The 22,617-nt window shown below is 51.5% G+C and overlaps 8 protein-coding genes across 8 annotated transcripts; 3 read left to right on the forward strand and 5 right to left on the reverse strand.

The window, feature by feature from the left end:
• Positions 1-356: 356 nt before the first annotated feature.
• Positions 357-1,672, forward strand: J7T55_004895 (uncharacterized protein; the record flags this gene model as incomplete). Its single annotated transcript, XM_053130633.1, has 3 exons — positions 357-467; positions 536-709; positions 938-1,672. The coding sequence occupies 3 exons, from the start codon at positions 357-359 to the stop codon at positions 1,670-1,672; spliced, it is 1,020 nt and encodes a 339-aa protein (XP_052991321.1).
• Positions 1,673-3,134: 1,462 nt separating this feature from the next.
• Positions 3,135-4,397, forward strand: J7T55_004896 (uncharacterized protein; the record flags this gene model as incomplete). Its single annotated transcript, XM_053130634.1, has 3 exons — positions 3,135-3,336; positions 3,557-4,004; positions 4,121-4,397. 3 exons carry the CDS (start codon positions 3,135-3,137, stop codon positions 4,395-4,397), a joined length of 927 nt encoding a protein of 308 aa, XP_052991322.1.
• Positions 4,398-4,500: 103 nt separating this feature from the next.
• J7T55_004897 (mfs monosaccharide transporter) lies at positions 4,501-6,156 on the reverse strand (the record flags this gene model as incomplete). Its single annotated transcript, XM_053130635.1, has 3 exons — positions 4,501-5,166; positions 5,222-5,653; positions 5,707-6,156. The coding sequence occupies 3 exons, from the start codon at positions 6,154-6,156 to the stop codon at positions 4,501-4,503; spliced, it is 1,548 nt and encodes a 515-aa protein (XP_052991323.1).
• Positions 6,157-6,887: 731 nt separating this feature from the next.
• On the reverse strand, positions 6,888-7,570 carry J7T55_004898 (uncharacterized protein; the record flags this gene model as incomplete). Its single annotated transcript, XM_053130636.1, has 2 exons — positions 6,888-7,319; positions 7,385-7,570. The coding sequence occupies 2 exons, from the start codon at positions 7,568-7,570 to the stop codon at positions 6,888-6,890; spliced, it is 618 nt and encodes a 205-aa protein (XP_052991324.1).
• Positions 7,571-11,651: 4,081 nt separating this feature from the next.
• On the reverse strand, positions 11,652-13,095 carry J7T55_004899 (Gluconolactonase; the record flags this gene model as incomplete). Its single annotated transcript, XM_053130637.1, has 6 exons — positions 11,652-11,860; positions 11,908-12,084; positions 12,135-12,344; positions 12,393-12,500; positions 12,550-12,892; positions 12,943-13,095. The coding sequence occupies 6 exons, from the start codon at positions 13,093-13,095 to the stop codon at positions 11,652-11,654; spliced, it is 1,200 nt and encodes a 399-aa protein (XP_052991325.1).
• A 670-nt stretch (positions 13,096-13,765) lies between these two features.
• On the forward strand, positions 13,766-14,842 carry J7T55_004900 (uncharacterized protein; the record flags this gene model as incomplete). The annotated part of the gene is made up of 1 exon (XM_053130638.1): positions 13,766-14,842. The coding sequence occupies one exon, from the start codon at positions 13,766-13,768 to the stop codon at positions 14,840-14,842; it is 1,077 nt and encodes a 358-aa protein (XP_052991326.1).
• A 264-nt stretch (positions 14,843-15,106) lies between these two features.
• J7T55_004901 (uncharacterized protein) lies at positions 15,107-19,212 on the reverse strand (the record flags this gene model as incomplete). The annotated part of the gene is made up of 7 exons (XM_053130639.1): positions 15,107-16,348; positions 16,655-16,969; positions 17,429-17,456; positions 17,561-18,061; positions 18,124-18,256; positions 18,341-18,866; positions 19,009-19,212. The coding sequence occupies 7 exons, from the start codon at positions 19,210-19,212 to the stop codon at positions 15,107-15,109; spliced, it is 2,949 nt and encodes a 982-aa protein (XP_052991327.1).
• Positions 19,213-20,530: 1,318 nt separating this feature from the next.
• Positions 20,531-22,558, reverse strand: J7T55_004902 (het domain protein; the record flags this gene model as incomplete). The annotated part of the gene is made up of 1 exon (XM_053130640.1): positions 20,531-22,558. The coding sequence occupies one exon, from the start codon at positions 22,556-22,558 to the stop codon at positions 20,531-20,533; it is 2,028 nt and encodes a 675-aa protein (XP_052991328.1).
• Between the last annotated feature and the right edge of the window lie 59 nt (positions 22,559-22,617).

The raw sequence follows: 22,617 nt of genomic DNA on the forward strand, positions 1-22,617 counted from the left end.
GCTGATTCCCCATGAAGTGCTTCAGAATTGACGGATGCCAGCTCCCGGAGACTGCACTTTCATCTTCCAAAAGATCATTGTGGCCAACATGAATGTAAGCAGCCGCAAAAGTGAGCCGGCTCGTGGTGGCCGGCGCAGCTCACTTTCGCCCTCGTGCCCCAATCCGCCGAGGTTGGAGAAGCTCGGCAATGGGCGGCTTTCGTGGGTACAGTGACGATCCATCTACTACCCCTCTGCCCAAGTGCTGAGAACGACTGCTCCAAGGCGAGCGGGTCGTCACTACGGGCTTATTCTGTCTCTCACATCGCGCCGCCAGACGTTGCTCTGCTGCTTTCCCTAGCTAACACACAGTTACAATGCGCCCGGTGTCTACAACATGGAGGCGGTTTGGCCTGCAACACAGGCGCTACTTCTGGTCCTCACCTCGCAGGCTGGACAACTATGCCTTCATTGGCTTAGGGCAGATGGTGAGTACAACCTGCTTGGCCCCATCATGCACGCATGTCGGAACAGAACTGATTGGGCTGTCTTCCAGGGATTCAAAATGGCCCAGAATCTCCAAGCCAAACTCTCTCCAAGTGACAATCTGAGGATATTCGACATTAATCGTGAGGCCGTGCAGAAGCTGGCCGGGGAAATGGCAGCTTCGCAGGCTGGAGGGGCATCTGTGGAACTGGCGGAAAGTGCAGCAGATGCCTCCATGGAAGCAGTAAGTGGTTCTTCTCCCCGTCCTACGCCTCTTCTCTCCGCCGCCTCCAATGATGAGTTATATTTTCCTACCTATGATCTAAGTTGGGGCCAGCTTGCTGGCCCTCCCGTGATTATCAATACATACAAAGCCAATCCTCTGACACCGGCACTCACAACTCCTTCTTGAAACCACCCAACACCAATGCGCAGGTGCCAACAGGGTCGCTAACAGACGGGTTTGTCACAGGACGTCACGATCACTGCGCTCCCCGAGCCAAGTCACGTCAAAGCCGTATACGCCTCAATCCTGGAAGCCAAGCCAAGCCCACGGCCGGCCTCGCGTCTCTTCATTGACTGCTCCACCATCGATCCCTCGTCCTCACAAGAGGTAGCCGCCCTCGTCGCAGAGGCATTCCCTGGTGGAAAAGCACACTTCGTCGACGCGCCGATGTCAGGCGGGATCGTTGGTGCGGCAGGAGGCACGCTGACATTCATGCTGGGGGCACCGACCGACCTCGTCCCAAGGATAGAGCCCATCCTCAGGCGCATGGGCAAAAACGTGCTGCACTGCGGCAAGCAGGGGACGGGGCTGTCAGCCAAGCTCGCGAACAATTACCTGCTCGCCATCAACAACATCGCCACGGCCGAGGCCATGAACCTTGGCATTCGCTGGGGCCTGGACCCAAAGGTGCTGGCGGGCGTCATCAACGTCAGCACGGGCCGGTGCTGGCCCAGCGAGGTCAACAACCCGGTGAGGGGCGTCGTGGAGAAGGCGCCTGCGAGCAGGGACTACGCTGGCGGGTTCGGCATCTCGCTGATGCGCAAGGACCTCAAGCTCGCCATGGTGGCAGCGAAGGAGGCGGGCGCGAGGCTCGAGCTTGCAGACCCGGCCAGAGAGCTGTACGAGGCTGCTGAGAAGGATGAGAGCTGTAAGGGCCGCGACTTTAGTGTGGTCTATAGATGGCTCGGAGGCAAGGAATGAGATGAATTCGTGCCTCAAAAACAAATTGTCGTTTTCAAAACCTGTCTGTAAACGTGCAAGTATTTAGTAGAGCCACCTGCGCTGCGGTCCTGACTCGTCAGCTGACGAGGGGAATATGCGTGCCATTGAGCGAGTCAGAGGATGCTACGGTCGAGTGCATATCTCTACCTGCTCTAAGCGACGGCAGGTAAGGACTGGGCCTCCTACCAGGGCATGATGATTGAATCTATGTGTAGCATGGGAAGCAACAGACCTAGCCAGGCAGAGGAGCTTATCCTATTACAACTCACATAGTATATTTTCTAGAGGACACTCGAAGATCGTGCCTCATGACATGACGAATCCCGCAGTATATGATGACTGACCCAAGGACGTTGTCTCGTTCCTCCATGCTACTGGTCAAGTCCCGCGCCGTTGTCTGACGGCGAGCGGGTGCGCAAATCCCATAAACTTGCACAATTCCCGGCACTTGCACGCCGGGGCTGCACAAAACTACGCCGGAGCGCTGCTGCTCCGGGATTGCCAGCCTGCCAGCCCAACCCGCTAGCGCCCGTGTCCTGGGACAACCGCGCTGGTTACCCAATTCGGCCGTGTCCTGTCCATCCTTCCTCATCACCTACCCTCTCTGTCTGTCCGCGCGCCACAGCCATCTCCCCCCCCCCCCCCAATATGTCTCTGAGGCCAATAGGTCAGAAGCTGCAGTGCGGGTAAACATACGCGCACATAGACGGGATTGGCGACAACTTGTCAGCCCGAGATCCCGCAGTCGCGTGGAAAGGGAACCAGTAGAGCCGCCTGCTCTCTCCTCAGCCCAGCTCGGATGCCGGATGATATGATGGCCGCCAGCGACACGAGGAGCACTAACCACCTCGCACCAAGGCGTGGCTTTGACACGATGATACATACACATGGCCTTGGCTGCAGCCTGCCAACAGGTCGTCTGGCCGTCCAGTCCATGAGTAATGGGGCGGTCACCTTTGCGGTGTCAAAGTGAACAGTTCCATCCCATAGGGGCTCTCGTTCTCGCCTTGGTTGATCTCAGCACTCCACTCCCCCTCGGATCTATCGTCCCGTCTGGTAGTCTGGTTGGCAGGTCCTCTCCTCTAGCGTGGGAATGTCACGGCTTACGGAACACCCATGAGTTCGCCGCACCTAGTCCCCGTTTTTTCTCTTCAACAGCCCTGCGGCCTAGACCGTACTTATACCTAGAGTAGGGTGAAACTGCCTTCCCTATGCCTCCTTCTTACCCTCTTTTCATTCTTTTTCCAAGTGTGATTTCGATTCTTCCAGCTCTCTTTCTCCTTGTTGCGCGCGGTAGTTGTGTTCACCCGGTCCGCTGTATTTTCTCACCATAGTGTGCCTCTCTGTGTTCCCGCACCAAGGGCTCGCCCCATTACATCGACGACTTCGAGCGAAGAACGACCCCTGTCGGCAGCCCCAGAGGGAGAGCATCTTGCTCAACATGGCGTCCAAATGTACGGAGGTCACCCCTCTGTGTCCGGTGGAATACACCACGCTCGGCTATTACCCTAATAAGCCCTTGAATATCTTTTGCGCTGCTGCTTTCGGCGTGGCTATGGTGATTCAGCTCGTGGTGTGCGTGTGGAAGAAGACGTGGGCGTTCAGCAGCTTCATCGTGGCGGGATGTGCACTCGAAGTGGCCGGTGAGTAATTTCTCTTGGTTTTGTTTGCGAGAAAGCGGTTATGGACATTTGTGAACGCTTCTGGACCGACGGCGGTGTCTCGGCTGTCTCAGCCTTGTCGATCCAGAGCAGGAAGATGGAAGGGATTTGCGACAGTAGTGAACGGTGCTAGTTTGCGGAACTCATGTTGCTGTCTCAGAGGCAAGAGGAGATAGTGCTTAGCTGACATGATACTGAATAGGATACGCCGCACGCGTCCCTCTCGCAGCCAACCCTTGGAATTCGCAAGCCTTTCAGACCCAGATTTGCGCAATTATTCTCGCTCCGACTTTGATCTGCATCTCAATCTACCTGACGCTCAAGCATCTCACCCTCACGCTCAACCCGTCCCTCTCGCGGATCAGGCCCAAGTGGCTGCCCTTCATCTTCGTGCCCGCCGATGTGACTTGTCTCCTGGTCCAGGCCATTGGCGGCGCTCTGGCAGCAAGCGGCGGGAGCGAGAACCGGAAGCTGGTCGATGACGGGAACCGGGCCATCATCGCGGGTATTGCGCTGCAGGTCGTAGTGTTGCTGTGCTTCGGGGCCCTATCCCTGGACTACTGGCTCAGGGCGAAGAAGTGGGTTCACAGCGCCGATGTCACTCCCGCGGCACTTGCGCTCTGGAACGACAAGAAGTTTCGCACTTTCGGGTATGCCGTGCTGGGGGCCTATATTTGTGTGCAGATACGGTGTATTTACAGGTAAGTTCGCACAACCCTCATCACATTCGAAAAGGTTTGTAATCTGATGTACTGACGTTGCACAGAGTGGCTGAGATGGCTGGCGGCTGGGGAAACGTGATCATGCAAGACGAGCCATCCTTCGCGGTCCTCGACTCCTTCATGGTGCTAATTTGCGTCTATCTCCTGAGTTGCTTTCCACCAGGGATCTATTTTCCGCAGATGGCCAAAGGCGGAAAGTCATCTCGCAACAAGAGTGGGACCCCAGAGAGTGCTGGCGAGGAAAGCCAAGATATAGAGCAAGGTGGGCTGGCCGGTGAAGAAGAACCAAAGGAGGGACATAGCTCGAAGCCGGAATCTTAGTGTATATTCGACGCTATGCTGTAATTCTAACAAATGTTTCGACGACTCTATAGATACAATGTAACAAATACGCTCCAAATGCACCTCTAACCTGGCCACACGTTCAGAGTTCCTGGACCTGATCCTGCAATCTCTGCAACAGAGGCTCGTTCTCGCCCTCCAGGGTGCCTCCATAAGCAAGTCTTCTATACACACCACCCGACACCTTGGCAACCCTCCAAGTGCCCTCCTCCTTCGCGTCGATGAAAAATTGCTGATTATCCTCGAAGCTCCGCCCGCCGCTCTCTGGGAGGTAGATGTAGGTCCAGATGCCAGCGAAGGCGTTCGTGGCCGCAAAGATCAGGAAGATCCAGTACTTGAGATTGTTGAACATGAGGGGGCTGAGAAGTGTAACAGCGAAGTTCGCAAGGCCCCACACAATCACGGATATCGCAGATGCTTGCGCCCTTGCCGTCGTTGCGTAGATTTCCGTGGGGATGAGCCACACGGTCGCGAGCCAGCCGATCCCAAAGGCCCCAGTGGCGATGAAGAGCGTGACTGTGCCAAGGATTGCAGACGCGCCAATGTCCTGGGATGTCGAGTTCATGGCGAGCGCGCCAAAGAGCGTGAGAAGCGCAAAGCAGGTGGTGAGTGCTACGCTGCCGCCAAGCAGGAGCTTGCGGCGGCCGACGGCGTCGATGAGGATCCAGGCCAAGGTCATGAGGAAAAAGTAAGAGACGTAATTGGCCTGTGTGACGTACTCTGCCATCCTGACGCTGAATCCGAGAAGCTGTTGGGAATGGTCAGTTAAATACCCAAGAACTATGCCGACCGGGGCGACCTACTTCGAAGATCTGAGGACCATACACCGAAACTGCGCCATATCCGGTCAAGGCCTGGTTTACCTGGCCCATGAGTACAATCACGGTAGGGTGGAACGTAGGCTTCCCAGGAGTCAGCATGTTGAGGTAGGTCACTACTTCGTCATCCTTCTCCTTCTCGTGCGCCTCGAACAACTCTTTGGCCTTCTCCTCACCCTCGTCATCGCCATAGATTTCGATCAGTGCCTCCTTCGCATCATCGTCCTTGCCATGGAAGATAAACCACCTCGGGCTCTCAGGCAGCCTGCCGATGACCAGGAAGAGCAACACCGGGTACGCCTGCATCACGACGATGGGAGTGCGCCACGCCCACTGGTTGGCCTTGCCCAGCGTGTAGGTCACGGCAAGGTTTATAGCGAATGCCATATTCAACCCGAATATGTTCATTTGAAACTCCTAGGACAAGTTAGCACAATCTTATGTTTTGTACATTTTCTTATGTCTCATACCTGCGCCAGCGCCTTGCCCCTCGCGCCATCGCTGCTCAACTCAGAACTGTACACGGGGATGACGGCGTCGATGCCGCCCACACCCAGGCCCATGATTACACGGCCGACCCAGAACATGTGGATCGCATTCTGCGTCCAGCCGCCCAGCCCGGTGACAAACATGATCAGATTTCCCAGGCTCGCGGTAGCCAGGCAGGCGAAGATTGCCTTCTTCCGGCCGTAGTTGTCTGACAGGTAGGAGAAGAGGACGGCGCCGAGCGAACAGCCCAGGTAATAGACAGCTACGAGGATGCCAACCAGGGGATCCTCAGGGCCAATTCCCATGGTCCGCAGGTAGTCCTGGTTTGTATTGATCAAAGACATCATCCCTTGGTCGTAGCCGTACAGCGCAATGGCTGTGGAGCTGAAGAGGACGACCTCTTGGGTCTTGGAGAGGCTGAAGGCCGTCATCCTGGCGGTGGTCCTGCTGGCAGCTGGGAGGGAGAACCGATGCACGCAGTGTGAGGTTAAGGGGGTGAGAGATGGGCCCTGAGTCTTGAAAAGATCCAGCCAAGGGAATTGAGTAAAGGGAAAAGCCTCCCGGTTCCAATCTTCACCATACAGACACGGCTTCAGCAGGTAGATCCAAGGGAGCAATCTGGAGGGGGGCGGTGAACGGCGGTGATCGCAGGTGCGGCGGGACTATTTATTTTGGTGCGAGCAACCTGCTTGCCGCGAGCTAAGCAACAGGCAGCACGGGGTCGGGTGGTTTGGTGGCATACATGACGATGAAGGGCAGTAGTGTTGCAAGATCCAGATCGTAGCCCCATGCATCTGCACAGCTGGGGGGGGGGTGCGCTCTAGTCCCTAGAGACGGTACGTCATTGCCAGCCCACGCGACGCCCTCGGCGCCCACTCAACCACCACGTTAAGCCGGCCGGGCGGCAGGGCTAAGCCGAGATAATAGCGATTTTTAGAGCTGATCGACGGTAGTTGGGCTTTAAAAAGACAACTTGTGACTGTTGCTGACTCTTTGCCCCTTCCAAAAGTCTACATGCCGAAGGCAAGTTGGATTCAGATATGCCATTGGAGGAGGGGTCACTCGAGCCGTGCTCCAAGGCGAGACCTACCAAGCTGATGTGAAATGGATTCTCACTACATTAGATGCTTCATTATTTCAGACCTCGACCTAATACACGCAATCACTCCAACCCAAGCACCTTCTTCAATTCGTCCGTCTCGGTATGGTCCGTCGAGTTCCGCATCCGATGACACCACTTCAGCTGCCCGCCCTGGAACAGCCACTCGCCCCCGTTCTGCGCCTTGGCTCCACTGGACCACGGGTGGCCGGACTTCAACGTATTCCACGTCGAAGTCATGAAGTTCTCCAGCGTGCTCTTCTTGAGGTAGCTAGGTCTCGTGTCGCCCTGCCACATATTCGACATCATGCCCAGCATTTTATAGCTCTGCACGCTGGGGTCCGCGTAGATGGGGAACGGGCACCCGGTCTCTTCGGCGTACGGCGCGATCCAGACCGTGTCGCCGCAGCCGATGATCGTGAGCGCTATTTTGGCCTTTGACAGCTTCTCTGGCGGCAGGTCCTGGACGAGCGCTTCCACATACTGCTTGCAGCTCTGTTGGGGCGGTGGTCAGTGTGGTATCCCTTGTCGGCAGCTCAGCTTGCGCGATCAGGACTTACACCGCAGTGGAAGTGACGGACAAAGACGATGAGCTGGCGCTCGTTCTCGGGCTTCTCGGTGTAGAGAGACTTGAAGGTGATCTCTTTCCCCTCCTTGTCCTTGATAAGGATATCACCGGCCTCGCCCAGTGTTTTCAGATCGGGCAGTTCACGGTGAGGCTCTTTGTGTTCGTCGGTGGCTCCCATTTTGCGTTTTTCTTAAGAAAAATTGTGAGCAGGATGACTGTCTTTCCTTTCGGGTAGGAAGGAGAAGACAGTGGTGCACGCTGTTGGAGAATTGAACGGCCGAGGCCATCAAGAAGTGTTGGTAGGTAGCTTGCGGAGCCAACACACGCGGGCTTAGTCAACTAGATTCTGCGAACATGTACTGGGTAGTCACACTCACGTCGGGGCTGTTGGCGTCCAACCTGGATTAGGCGGCAGGGCCGCAATTACCTATACACGCCTCACCCACACTCACTGATGCTCACCGGATATACCAACCCACTCCGACCACGCCAAACATTCTCTATTTACCACTCAAAAAAAGAAAATTTTCAACTTTACGCGAGCATTACCTTTCCTGCGGGAACTTGCTGCGTCACAGCTTGGCAACCTCCTCTCTCTTTTCAACATACAACTTGCAAAGACTCAATTTGGTCCTTCCCATCCAGTCTCTCCTGCAACCCCTTGATAACTCCATTCCTCCTTTTTTGAATCATGACATGGAAGAACAAGCGGAGAGTCCGCTTGACGACCTCGACTTCTTCCCCTATCCTTGTGATGAAAGGACAATCGAAGAGTTGGACAGATACAAGCGGCATGGCTTGCATCCTATCATACCAGGAGACATCCTACCCAAGCCATTGACATGCGTCAGCCATCCACAGAAATAACCACGGTATACAATCTATGTTAAAATTGGATTTGGTGCCTTCTCGACTGTATGGCTTGCACAAGATGCTGATACCAGGTGAGCATTAAATAAGACCTACTGATTGTAAAACCCAATTCCCTTGTTCCTACCAAAGCAAATACAATCAGACCACCCTTTTTAAGTCTTCAAGCTTACTGAGAGACTGCCTATAGGCGATTTGTTGCAGTGAAAGCTGGTCTGGGAATGGATGATGCTTCTCGAAGCACTGAAGCTCAGATTTTACAGCATACTCGCCAGACCAAGGGCCGTGGTCAGGAGCACATTATTCAACACTTTGATCTCTTCACTATTAGGGGCCCGAATGGGTACTACGAATGCTTTGTAACAGAAGTTGTGGTACTTCTTTCAGTGCTGGATCTTGAGACTCGGAAGAAACTCCCTCGATAAAGCCTAAATAGGCAGATTGCCCTTGGATTTGACTATCTCCATATTCAAAGGATTATACAGAGGTAAGTATAAAGCATGCATATACTTCTTAAATTTTATTGCTAATAAAGTACACCCTTATCTAAATCCACACCATGGAAATATTGGCATTGCTGTGCCTCGAATTAACCAATTCAACGGAATTAATCTCTTTGATTACATGGCAAGACAACTCGAGATGGCACCTGTAATACCGACAAATATATCATACCCTATGGAAACTGCCCCTGCTTATCAGGTAGGATCTATATCGATCTTTGACTTCCTGTGTACTGAGGGTGCTTTCCCTACCAATAGCCAACCTGCTATCAGAATCCTTGACTTTGGTAGAGGTAAGTGTTAATTCTAAAAACAATATATATCAAGAAGTGATGTTAGTATGGAATAGACACTGATATATATTTACCACCTTCTTGGATTGATACACTTTGTTATCTTAAAGGCGAATGTTCTATGGTATACCAGCCTCCTGAGTTTGCTATGTATGGGCCTGAGATATCAAATGGGAAGGTAGGGTGTGCCTGGAGCCAACCATCTGATATTTGGGCGATTGCATGCCTTGTAAGTTAATTCTAATTTTGTAATTATACATAGTACAGTGGATCTTATTGACTCCTTTTATTTCCAAATTCTTTCGAATTGAAGCGGGCATACACCTCTTCAAGCCTAGAGGGCCGTTAAGGGATCAGATTGTTCGTAACATAGAGCTCTGCGGGCCGGTGCCACAAGAGTGGTGCAAGTATTGGCCCCAGTCCGCAGGTGTACAAGCCATTTACCTCCTTATATATTCATATGTCCTTCCATATGAAGATAGCTGTACAGAAACATAGAAATACTAATTGCAATGAAATATGGTATAGTACCCTCTACAGAGCTTGACCGCCAGAAGGTCGAGAAGGCATGGCAGTCGCGCTTGCCAACAAACAGTGCCTTGCGTTCTTTACTAATGCGTATGATCAACACCAAGCCAGAAAGCAGACCTTCTATAAGCGATATTCTAGCAGACACTTATTTGGGTCATGTCGAATTTAGCAATGATACCTTTAATGCTTGCGATCAGGGCACAGCCAAGATTGACAGTACTCTCTCTAAGGATACAAGAGCTAAAACAGTGGAAATGTAGTGTATACCGCAACAACTTCAGCCATCCCTACGTTACCAACTCGCATTCACGCCAGCGACCACAGCGCCTATGACGGCCATGACAAGAGGATCGGAGTCAACCAAGGTCTGATTTGAAGTTCTCGCAGCACCCAACTCTGATGCCATCGCTCCTGTGACACCGAGCACCTCGAAACCGTAACTTTAGCCACTTGGCTAATTATTTCCGTAGTTTACTTGACCCCTTTGTTGTCATGGAGCCCCAGTTACCTCTGCCCAACATGATGCTTTGACTTGTGAGGAAACGGCGAGACGAGGTCGTAACATTAAAGCAAAAACAGCCAGGTAGCATCTCCCCGCCTTGTGTGCCATTTGCAACAGTGGTCGAAGTTAGAACCTTGGGTCCTCAAACGGTCGTATAAAAATACGTATCTCTATTCACCAGATTTTCGTGCAAAGGAGATACGGGAATGGTGTTCAGTCGCGCCTTTTCAACGCAGTCAGGAAGCTTGGGCTCCAGGATCTCATCAGACAATATCGCCTCGGACGGCCCAATTGCCGAGCCATCAACCCATTGCGATGTATAGGTATTAGATTAGTTAAGCTCCAAGATAGACAGCTACATAGTACTGTCAATTCCTCCGGGGAAAAAGGATTAGAGATCCGCAGCCGTGAACCACCGAGTATGGTATGACGGTCATTTCTTCAGAAGAAGTTAGTGTTCGCAATCATATCCCAAAATCGGAATCCAATGTTGGTCAAGACATGACTCAAGCCTGACGGGGTCCCTTTGCCTCCATGTCTGCTAGCACAGGGGAGACGACGACCTGGTCAGCCAAGATACTAGCATCGGCCCACAAGGTGTATTAAGCTTAATCTTAATCTAACACCATCTTCTCCAGCGCCCTTTTCTTTCGTGATGTTCACATGGACCCCTCTTTCTTTCCGGCCCCGGCCCCGCGGGGTGTGCACTCCACACCTCTTCCCCTGATCCTTCGTTGTCAACCCCGTCTCCACGCATCCAATGAGCGGCTTACTTGCTCTTATTGACAACACTGCCCAGTCTCCTCGGCTCGAAGTCGTAGGTCCCTCTCGTTGTTTCCTCCCATTAAGCAAACTCGGCATCCCTGCTACGGCAGAAGAATGCGACAAAATACAATGCTACCCGGATTTGTCACGGCCTGTTCGACGCCTAAAACCAAGAATTGGATTTTCGTTGTTGTAACGCCGCCGTACTTGGCCCACCCGGCATTTCACTTGGCACACCCAGCTGGTTATCTTTACTTTCTACCACGGAGAGACGGCGTGGACTAAGTCCGCACCGTGCGATGAATCATCAACAGAAGTGATTGCGGAAGACTTATTTGCCAGAGGTCTTGGATCGATCTAAGATGACTCTGGGTCTTTTGTGAGTTCGCGTGGCCCAGGAATCTGTGAACAAAAGGATATGTAGAAACTTCCTTACCACTAAGTCCGTAGTGTTGACCGGATTTGAGGGCCATCCAAATGAGCTCAACCAAAACGACAAGCAGTCTCTCATGGAGCACAAACGCGTGTGAAAATGAGGATTTACTGACTAATCTTTCGCCTGTGGTGGGTCAGTTGTCGCGAGAAAGCTTCTCAAGCTCACTCGAGGCATCTTGGATTCGTGGCGAAGAATGCCTTGTCTATTAGGCTAGCTATGGCTATGGGGTGGGCGAGAGCCCTCTATTAAATAGTCAAAATCTAAAATAAGGTGTGGCTTCCATAGAATCTAAGACATCCCATATTTACAGCCAGCTCCTAACCTAGGATACTTCAACAAAGCAGATATGAATTCTGCAACTACTGTAGCCCAACGCCGCAAGCAGCGAGAGTAACGTAAAATAGCTTTGTCTGCCCAGTAATGATCATCCGGCCATTTCCAGCGAACTGAAAATTGGCAGCAACAGCGCCAGTGTAAATCTTGCCGATAAGCTTGCCGGAGGGATTCCAGACGTGGACCCCGTCGCCACAGCCAGAGTAGACGCGGCCAGCAGAGTCAGTGTGAACACCTATGAAGAGTTAGCTTGTGAAGAGCAAGAATGGGCCGAGAGCGTACCATCGGGGATGAAGGAAGCAGTGTAGGCAAAGGTCTTGCGGTTCTCCCAGGTACCGTCTTCGTTCACGTCGAAAGAGTAGACAGAGGCGGGAGATGAGAGGTTGCGGCCGTAGAATCCTAGAGCAATGCCGGTGTCGGTGACGTATGCCTTCTTGCCATCAGGTGAGAAGGTGAGACCTATCGGTTGTTAGCCACTTCTACAGGAAGGGTGTGAGTACCGACCTCACCATTGGGCAAAGTGAAGTCGTCGGCGACAACCGCGATAGCGCCGGTCTCGAAGTTATAGCGGTAAACTTGGTTGCGCAGGCCAGGAGGAGGGCGAAAGTCCTGCAGGAAGCCGTAGAGGGTATCGGTGAAGTACAGTTCTCCATTACGGGGGTTGATGACAACGTCGTTGAGCGAGTTGAATTGGCGACCAAAATAGTTGTTGAAGAGGACTTAAAGCATGAGCTCCTAGTACATCTGTATAGACAAGCCGAACTTACCTGTAGTGTTAAATGGAGCCTCGGGGTTCATGAGATACATCGTGGAGGTGATATCTTCACCCTGGCCCTCTCCAGCAAAGACAATGTTGCCTTTGTAATTCGTGCCACCTAGTGTGCCGTGAGCTGATATTTCCAGATATCATATGAAGTGACATACCATTGGGGTTGACGACCTGGGGATTTGAAGGCACTACAGTGACGGTCGCGTTGTCCTTTTCACCCTTACGTACAGCCTCGGCTTCGCTAAGTGAGATCTTCTGGATGATGGAGGACTTATTCAAACCAGTACCTGCAGCAGGAGCACCAGCATTCTGGACGAAAAAAACCTCGTCTTTAGGAGGGTACCACACGACAGCCTCGTGAAAGATAGGGTCGGTCTCAGAAGTAGCAATGAGGGTCAGGGAAGGATCCTGTCCAATGACATCGTAGAACTCGTCGTCGTATATGTGGAAGGGTTTCGCTTCAAGAGACTCTCGAGTCACACCAGGCCAGAGAAAAATCTAGAAATGAGTGAGCAACAGCCAGCCACATGCTACTGGGAGTGGCAGACCGTCGAATCGTTCGCCTCCGCGGGAGGGGCCACGGTCTCAAGGACATTGAAGCTCTTCCAGTCAACGAGCTGAGCGGCAGCAGGCACTTTGGCAGCATGGCTAATTCCGGGGATGAGACACCCGACGGATAACAAAACTAGAGAGAACGACATTTTGGAATTTCTAGAAGGAGTGTGTTTGATGGGACGAGACGAAAGCAAGATCTTGGAAAAGTTGGGTGCGGAGGGCTTTGTATGTTACAGTCAAGATCCCTCAGGGCGCGAATCCTTGCTGCATTGAAATTATAAAGCCGTGGTGGTCGGCATATTAAAATTAATGGGATGAACCATCCATGAATGCGGCTAAGGAACAGACGATAGAATACTAGTGAAGCTTGTCGAGAACCTACAGTCCGAAGCTTGGCTATGTCGAGGTTGTGTTCCTATACCGGCGAGTTCACCTTGGCACTCGCAGGTTTGGCTGCATCTAGCAACTTGTCCGTCTTCCGGGTTTGATGCACTTAACACTGGCCACGGCATTCATAAAGCGAGGGTATATGCCAAGATGTTACTTCGCGACATGATAGTGACAGAGGTCCCAGGCTTGTGGCCTCGTATCTCCTGTACGTCCTGCGACTTCAGGATGTGTCGGTAGGGGCGCCATGAAACGCAGGCTGGACGACCACACAGACTGAACGAAGAGACTTGAATGCCAGTTGCTCTTCAAAGATCACATTCTTCGCCACTTTTGGTTGTCCAATCTATCATTTCCATCTCTGGTCAACCTGCGTCCTGCTAGATACGTTGCGCCATTCCCTCATTTTGTCATAGACAGCTAGCAACCATGGCAGAGCTCGATCCCGACACCGAAAGGATGATTGTTGCAATCATCATCTGCGTCTTCATTAGTATCGCTTTCTATAACGTTCTCGAGCTTACTGTCTCAATCTTCACTTCGTTCAAAAAGCGCTCAGGTTTATATTTTTGGAGCATCCTCATCGCGACGTGGGGAATCGCATTTAATGGCACGGGCTACCTCTTGATGCACCTATCACTGACAGCGGAGGCGACTATTTATGCCACGCTCATTTTGATCGGCTGGTGTGCCATGGTCACGGGCCAGTCGGTTGTGTTATACTCGCGTTTGCATATTGTTATGCATCACCAGAAGCGCCTGCGACTGGTGCTATACATGATCATCGCCAACGCAACCTGGCTCCATCTCCCTATCATCGTCTTGGTTTATGGAGTTAATTCTGCGAACCCGGAGCCGTTCCGCAACCCTTACGTTATCTTCGAAAAAATCCAACTCAGTGTCTTCTTCGTGCAAGAAATCATAATTTCTGCCCTCTACGTCTGGGAAACAACCAACCGTCTTCGCCTCGAGAAAAGCATCGGCAACACTCGCACCCGGAAGATCATGAACCACCTAATCTGGGTAAATGTCCTGGTTGTCTTCCTCGATATGACAATCTTGGCCCTCGAGTTCACCAATCTCTTTGAAATCCAGACAGCCTGGAAGCCGCTGGTGTACAGCATCAAGCTGAAGCTCGAGTTCAGCATCCTCAACCAACTCGTCAACCTCACGCGCGGCACCTCAAATAGCAGCTACTACACGCGCAGCCAAAGACGCGGGCATGGGAACGACGTTGCGATGGAGACATTCAACGGCGAGCGCTCGAGGCACTTCACAGTAACTGACGAGCCCGAGTATGAGATTCGCATCGGGAAAGGAGAGATCAATCATGCCACGCCTGCGCCGAATGCTTATCCAACGAAGACGACTGAGATTACGATACACACTGAGTCGCGACCAGGCCACGGCGCCCGCGATAGCGATGACAACAGCGAAGTTCCAGAGAGGGAAAGAGAAGGAGACGTATGTTCAACATCATCGGAAGTACACTTTGCGAGACGTTAAGATATGAAATCACAGGCCAAGCCAGTACTGTACCTTTGAGCGCCTTTCTTTCTTTCTCGCTTTCTTTCTACAAGAAATCCCCAATGAATTGCGGAACACAAGTCTGGATTCCTAATAATAGTTTGCATTTTCGAAGATTCTGCGTTTGTCAGGGGGGCAAGAGGCAAGACAGTGGCAACGAACTATCCACTGGCTGAAGGTGTGCTTCTTTTATAAGCTTCACTCTGTACCTGATCTGTTTTGAACTCTCAGCATTGCCTGCAACTACCAATTTCCCAAGACAACTTGACTACCGAGTCCGATGTGAGATTTCCCATTCATCCCCCCTTGGAGACTGACCCAGTCGCTAAACTCGGTATCGAGGCCCTGCTCCTGGGTCAGAACATCAGCGTCAAATACTATCTCAACCATCACAACCTCGCGCGTAGGCTTTTGCAGCGCGAATCTAGTTCGTGCTGCAACAAGAAAGTTTCCCATGTGGTCATAGTGGCTCCAATCTTCTGGACTTTCAAACTTCCACGATTGTTTGCATCTCTCGTACAAGTCGAAACCATCCGACACGCGCGTGAGCACACACATCCACTGGCCTCCTAAGTCCCCGCCCACTTCATCTATCACTTGGGCTAGATAGATGCCAATCTTCGACGGATATTCCTCATCAGGACATTTAGACACGTCCTGAAATACGAGCAGACCGTGAGCAAAGGGTTGTCCTGAGTCTGCAACAGGGGGGTTGAAGAAGCTTGTGCTCATCTGAAGTGAGTCAGCGGGGTATGCGCCGACCAACTGGAATCGTCCCATTCCACGCGGAAAGGTCAGCATGAAGCCTGGATTTTGCATAATGTCCTCGTCGAAGCCATTGAGAGCAAGATCGAGTTCATATCCAAAGGCTGGATACACCTTAGTGAAGTGCGAGACAAGATATTTCGTTTCCACAGGTGTCGTGAGGTCCTCAATCTCGGCACGGATTCCAGGAATGTACATTTCTGAGAGACTCTTCTTGATAAGACTGAAAGGAGCACGTGCGCGCATATATACACCGTTCTTTCCAAGAAGTGGGAGGCAGAGCTGGCTTTTTCGCATTCCCTTCTTTGTCTCGACTTCGACGCAGTTGAGAACGGCAAGAACCCAATGTGGAGAGAGAGTCTGGATCAGCGGTGTTCGTAACGAAAGACCAGCATTCGTCAGTGCAAAAGGCGGAGTAATTCTGGAGAGCAGTTTTGGTTGTAAATTTTTCATGCCGCGGAAAAGATTGGGATGATCTGCGAAAAGGGAGTTCGTAGACAATGGAGTATTGAATGCCAGGATGCTGTGGTCGTCGGACTGTCGGATGATCTCCTCCTGAAGACGAATGAACGCCCTATTGCCTTCTCCGTATAGGAGTGGCATATTGATGCCAAAAACGCCTAGAAGGCAGTACGCGATATCTTCAGGCCTTGTGGTAACTCGATCGGCAGCCCACGACATCCTCTGGGCTATGCTGTACTCTCTCAAAGCTTTTTCCTTCTGTATACAAAGCTGATCTATACCACTCACTTTGGACAGAAAGCTAGAAAATGCCTTTTTTGTGCCAAGATGAGTCCATGATTTCGAGTAAAAGACAACGTGGTCCGGGGCGATTAACTCTTGCAGCGTCCATCCTCTAGAAAACCACCGACTCGATCCCATTAGCTCCAATAAATCGACCCCTCTAGGAAGTTGGCTAGGAACGTCGGCCAGGTATACATAACAGACGTATGCCTTCTCGTACCACGCGAACATGGAATTAATCGCTTCTGAAAGCTCCGCTGAACTCGTTTTATCGATACATACGGTATCTACCCAGATATGCGACAGGCCATCGCGGCGGGCCTGTTTGCAAGTGGCGAAGACTTTGGCGAATCCTGGCTTGCTGGACTTCCACCGCCGAGTCACCACTGAGCACCACTCAGCGAATGTTGGCTCGCAATCGCCCCATGTGTGAGATAGGATGGCATATTTCGGAAGGTTTCGAGGCCCAAACTCCTCAATCTTCAGACTAGTGGCATTGATAAGTCGCATAACTACGTGACGGAGCCGGATCTCTGAACAAGCAAATGAAGGAACAGGATTGGCAAAGCTGACGGCGGAAACAGGAACGCCAAAAAGCTGAGCACGACGGGTCAGCATTCGGCAAGGGGTAACTTAGAGGAAAGAACCCGAACCCTGCTACTCGCAACGGATGATGTTGCCAGCATAGTCTACAGCTCTTTCTCGATCAACTCATGAGACCGCAGCATTTCCTTTAGCCACAGGGCTTGATGACTTAAGAACAGCTTAGATCAAGAACAGACCGTTACTAATGGTGCCTACGATCACTACAATCACTATGACACTCCCTGATAGGAGGCGCTTTAAACATTCCAACAGGCCGTGATACAGAGAACCAGACATAGCAACATTCACCCAAGGCTTCACACAGCATCCTCATGTGGAAACCTCAAGTCCCATCGAGACACATATCCCATGTAGTCCCCAAGATTACGCTTCATGCCGGCCGCCATCACCGCTCCACCTCCGATATCAACAGCACCACCTACGGGCACGCCGCCGCCTCATTTCTCATACGTCACCCATGACTTCTCCTGCCCAGATACTTTGAGAGTTAATTTGCTACATACTGACTTTCACAGTATTATATGACATACATGCCGAAAATAATCACTGGGATTCCCGTCTCCAGTATAGTTTCAAACTCACAGCTGAACATCTGATAATTTGTATCCTCCAGGGCATAGCTTCTGGAAGACCTCTTGAGGGTCGTACTCAGCCGCCACCTTCTTCATGAACTTGATGTTATCCTTACCATAACTGGCCAATGGTGCTTGGCTTGGGTCAGCATAATTGAGGTATACAAAATCAATGAGCCCGTCATCGATAGTTCGCGCAAAGTCTTCTATTCCCTGATTCCAAGCCTGAACTTTGGGATATGCGAAATCTCGCAATTCCCTTGTGGGGAGTAAAGCCGTTCCCAAAAAGAGTATACCATCGTGTTTGTAGCGCTCGAGACCGATAACATTGCCACCAGCTTCCTTGGACTTTTCGGCAAACAGTGTTGGCAGTGGCTGAAAGGTGCACTGTGTAATGAAGTTTCCATCGGGCACCACGACCTTGAGGTCCTCGACCAACTTGTCATGTAGCTCCGAGGCTTTCGCCATGATGCGCTTGTCATTTTTGAAAGCCGAGGTAAGCCAGATGACACTATAACAAGAACAATTAGTCTGCCGAAATGACGAAATATGTGGGATTGAAAGACGACTCACTGGTGATGACTTGACTGGGTATATTCCACCGTAAACTCACTGACTGTCTTAATGCCCAGTTGGTTACTGATCGTTGGAATGGCTAAGAAATCCTCAAAGGCCGGCGCCTTTTCCGTTCCAACCATGCTCGCATCTTTCAGTCAGAAACAATTAGCATGGTTCAAGTGTCAATCACCGGGCGTATCTGTCAAGTGGTCACACCAGTAGTGCTACTCACAGGCGGTCGCAATGACAGTATCCTTCAGCTCAGGTGAGTGCATGTACAGAGTCCACACAGTCTCATCAGGTTTGTCTTTGATGTTGGTCGTGAAATTGTGCATGGCGTCAATGGAAGTGGGTATGAATTCCTTAGAGGAGATCGTCAACCCGCCCCAAATCTTATTGTTACTCAGCATTTTCATCTTGAAGTTGGTGACAATGCCAAAGTTGTTGGAGCCGCCTTTGAGGGCCCGGAAGAGGTCAGGATGATGGGTTTTGTCGGCCGTGACAATGCTTCCGTCCGCTAGCACTATCTCGTACGAGACAACATCGTCGCATGCAAAACCTCTTCGCGAGTTCAAAAATGCCATGCCACCTCCGAGAAGGAAGCCAGCAACACCGACATTCGCTTCCCGACCCCCTGCAACCGTGTAATTATGTTTGTGCAGCTCGTAGTAAGCATCTCGCCATCGACCACCGGGGCCGAGATCCACCGTCTCAGAGGCAGTATCAACATTTACGTGATTTATCATCCCCAGATCGATCTACCACCGTCAGAGTCAGCGTATTGGTGTTTTCGAAAGGGAGAACGGGTTGAAATACGGTGACTCCATTTGCGATATTATTTGCTCCAGCCCAGTTAGTGTGACCGCCGCTGCGAATGGCGAATTTCTGTCCCGCGGATACTAAGGCCCTCAAAGCTGTCGAGACATCTTCTGCTGAGTGTGGTCTGACTATACAGGCCGGTCCAAGCTTGGCATCATTGCACCAGTATGAATCCTCGCGACCGGCGTAGTCAGGGTCCGACGGTAGAAGGACTTGGGATGCCAAGCCGGCCTTGTATAGGCAGTCGACCTGGGAGGAGGGGGGTTCCTTGAATGCGACAGCCATTTTGATGCCAAAGTATCGAAGTTGGAATGCATACACAGACAAGCTGGGGAAATTGAGCTCGGGACAAGTGGAAAGAGGCACGGCTCTTTAAAATCCCAACCACAACCTTGCCAGCCCCACACACCATAAGGATTGGCGTGTAGACGTCGTTCGGTGATAGGAGCACAAGTGGAGAGAATTCGGCACTTGGTTGGGCCTGACGGTATGGATCTACATACTGCGTTGTCGAGGAGGTGAGGCCCCACCACGCTTGCGCAGTTCGGTCAGCATTGCAACTCTACCTTACGAGCTATCTCTCACCAATGCCTAGGTACTCTTGAACGTGACGTGCCTGCCAGAGAGTGAAACCACTTCCAGAGAGTCAGGTCAGAACTCCAAGTTGAAGGTGATACCTAGTTACGTAGTTTTCCAAGGGAGTTCAGAGCGTCATGCAAAAATTTGTTGTCAAACGGGCGAGGGTGCCACGTAGGTGAATTCGTTCTAGAGGGTAACGGAAGTATATAGCTGGTATCTCATCGGTCGAATCTGCTGGGTACAGGGCTGCAAAATGGCATTCACACACTTTCAGCGACGATTTCGTTGCAAACTCGTTTGGCCGTGGGAATTTGTTTGTCCATGTTTGGTTCCAAAATACTCACCCACTGACATTGAAAGTTAGGAATGTTTCTAGAAATAGTACTCCACTTTTAAGATTGTTGGTGGCACGGTCTTCTTACTTGTTGTTCAGAGTCATTAAGAATATTTTGTGTGGACAGGGTTCGGCACTGCACGTTAGAGCGTCAGTTTTACCAATTTTATACATAAAACTTATCACTGCGGTTTTCTTAAAGATATGGTTCGTAAGATGAAGCTTGAAAACGATTGCAAAACTCGTGCGCTGCCGGGAAAATGCACGAGCTGATCACAGACCGACGAAGATTGTAAACATTGTTGATGCGACCGAGGTTCGCTTGAAGAATATTTTGACAAACGCACAAGAGACTGTCCATTTGAACATCAAGCGCAATGCTTGGAATGCAGACGTTGCGCATTCAGGATATATTAAATGCACGCACGCGTCCGGTCAAGAGGCGGATTCCTAGGTGAGGCCATACGTACAAAATCGTCCTACAAATTACCCCCAAGGTACATTCCTGACCTCTCTGTTCAAACTGAGGTATCATAGTTTCGAATTATTTCATTTGATATTCATAAAGCCAAAGCAATGCCTGCAAATGCACACATGCTTCGCCCCGTTCAACCATTCCAACGCCCGGCTTGCTATGACTGTCGCTAGATGAGAAAGAGAATCGAAGTAAAGAGGAAAAATTGACATCAACTATCGATATCCCGCACCATAAGGATACTCCGGCCCTGGTTGGTAGAACCCCGGAGGTGACCACTGTCCTGGTATGGGACTTGGCGGATACGGTTGACCAGGGACCCCATGAGGATAGGCATTCGCAAACTGCGGGAACGTATACGGCCTCGGCTGCGGCGAGAACGGATTCGGCCCCGGCCGTGGTGGCGGCTCGCGGTCGGCCGACGGCGGCTGCGGTACTGGCCTGGGGGCAGGCCGGGCGCGACCGTGACCTGCCTCTTCGTCCGATCCGACCTCGCCCATGGTCGAAGAATCGCGGACCCTGTTCACCTCGGACACGAAGACCCTGATGTTGAAGACGGGCGTCCCTTTGTTGTTTGGCTCTTTGATCATGCTGAGGTAGTATGAGATCTCTCTCCCGTCATCGTCAAACGCGGTCTTCATCGTCTCGGCCATCTTTCGCAGCGGTAAGCGACCATATTCGTCGACATACCAGGAAATAACAGTACTCCTTAACTTCCTCAGCTCGTCATTCCCATGCTTGAGCTTGTCGATGATCTCCAACTGAAGCTTTGCAGCGGGGTCCTGGTCCGTAAACATCGCCATCCACGGTGTAACGCCGTAGCGGTCCTCTTCGTTCCAAAGGTCAGACACGCGTGGTCTCTCATTCCTGACGTCTATGAGGCCACACACGATTACGAATCTCCACCATATCGGCTTCAAGTTGAACTCGATGCATGCGGTGAAGTCCTGCCGGTTTCCAGTGAGGAACAACCTGCCATTCTTATCCCACAGACTGGCCGGGCGAGCCGACAAATTACTGCAAGTATAATTTGCTCTTGGTTGCAGGTGGAAATGGAAGTTCAGCGACCGAAGCAGCTGAGCCCTTAGTCTGAGCGCGAGGCTGTTGCTCAGGGTTCTGGCAATGTATATCGTGCTTCGCTGTCCGTTCCAAAATGCCTTGTCGGTCGTAGAGAACAAGTCGTAAGCTCGATCACGGACGAAGCCAGTCTCCGTTTTCATAAGGTAAACCCCGAGTTTGCGATTGTTCTCGTTGACGCAGTCTAGAGCGAAGACGTACTCCTTATTGGGGGATGATCCCAGAACTGTCTCGATGCGAAGGCCATTGTTTGTCATCGCGAACTCCTTGACGGGCGCGACCCGGTCTCGCAGTATCTTCAGTCTGCCGCAGTGCACAAATTCTGCAGGCGATTGGGCGAGGATGCCGCGTAAGTCCTTCCCTTGTTGACTTGAATGTGTTGGCCTTCTGTCGACTCCTGACTCGTTTTGAGACGTCCAGGCGAAGAGTGTGAGGTCGTTGGTGCTCTTTGCTATCTCCTCCTGAAGTCGCAAGAATGCATTCTTGCCCTCTCCGTAGATCATGGGCATGTTCACGCCGAAGATCCCAAATAGGCAATAAGCGATGTCTTCTACCCGTGTTGTCTTTCTATTGGCTGCCCAGGACATCCTCCGTCCAACCGGTATCGTCGGCAACAGTTCAGAGTCTTCGAGGATATCGGCTTCGATACCTGTAATCTCAGATAGCTCACGCCTAAAGGTCTTCTTGCTACCCCTGTAGTTCCATTCTTGGTCGTAAAAGTCGAGCTCCTCAGGCCCGATTAGCTCCTGAAGGGTCCAGCCTCGGGTGAACCACCGGCAGTCTTTCATGAACTCTGTCGTCTTGCTCTCTGCATGCTCGAAGTTGTTGACTTTCAGATCAGACAGATGAGCAAGACACAGGGACGACTCTTTGTACCAGTGGAACATGGAGTTAATGGCCTCGGAAAGCGCCGCGCTGCTGGTCTTGTCGATGCAGCAAGTATCAACCCAGGCATAAGAGTACCCTTTTTGTTTGGCCACCTCACACGTCTTTTTGATTTTCTGAAAACCGGCCTTTTGAAGGAGTCTGGCTGGTCGAGATTCGGCCAGCATCTCATGAAATTCGACTTCATCTTTCTCCCATGTGTGAGACAGGATAGCATACTTGCAATCCTGCAGGTCCACAACCTCCTCCAGTCGGAGGGTGGTGGTATCGATCAGCCACATTCTGAGGCAAAGAAGCCGCGCAATAGGTCAGCCAAATGTAGGCATGAGGCTGGGACTGG

The sequence above is a fragment of the Diaporthe amygdali genome (genome assembly GCF_026229845.1).
Source record: "Diaporthe amygdali strain CAA958 chromosome Unknown NODE_23_length_778278_cov_65_433824, whole genome shotgun sequence".
Taxonomy (NCBI): domain Eukaryota; kingdom Fungi; phylum Ascomycota; class Sordariomycetes; order Diaporthales; family Diaporthaceae; genus Diaporthe; species Diaporthe amygdali.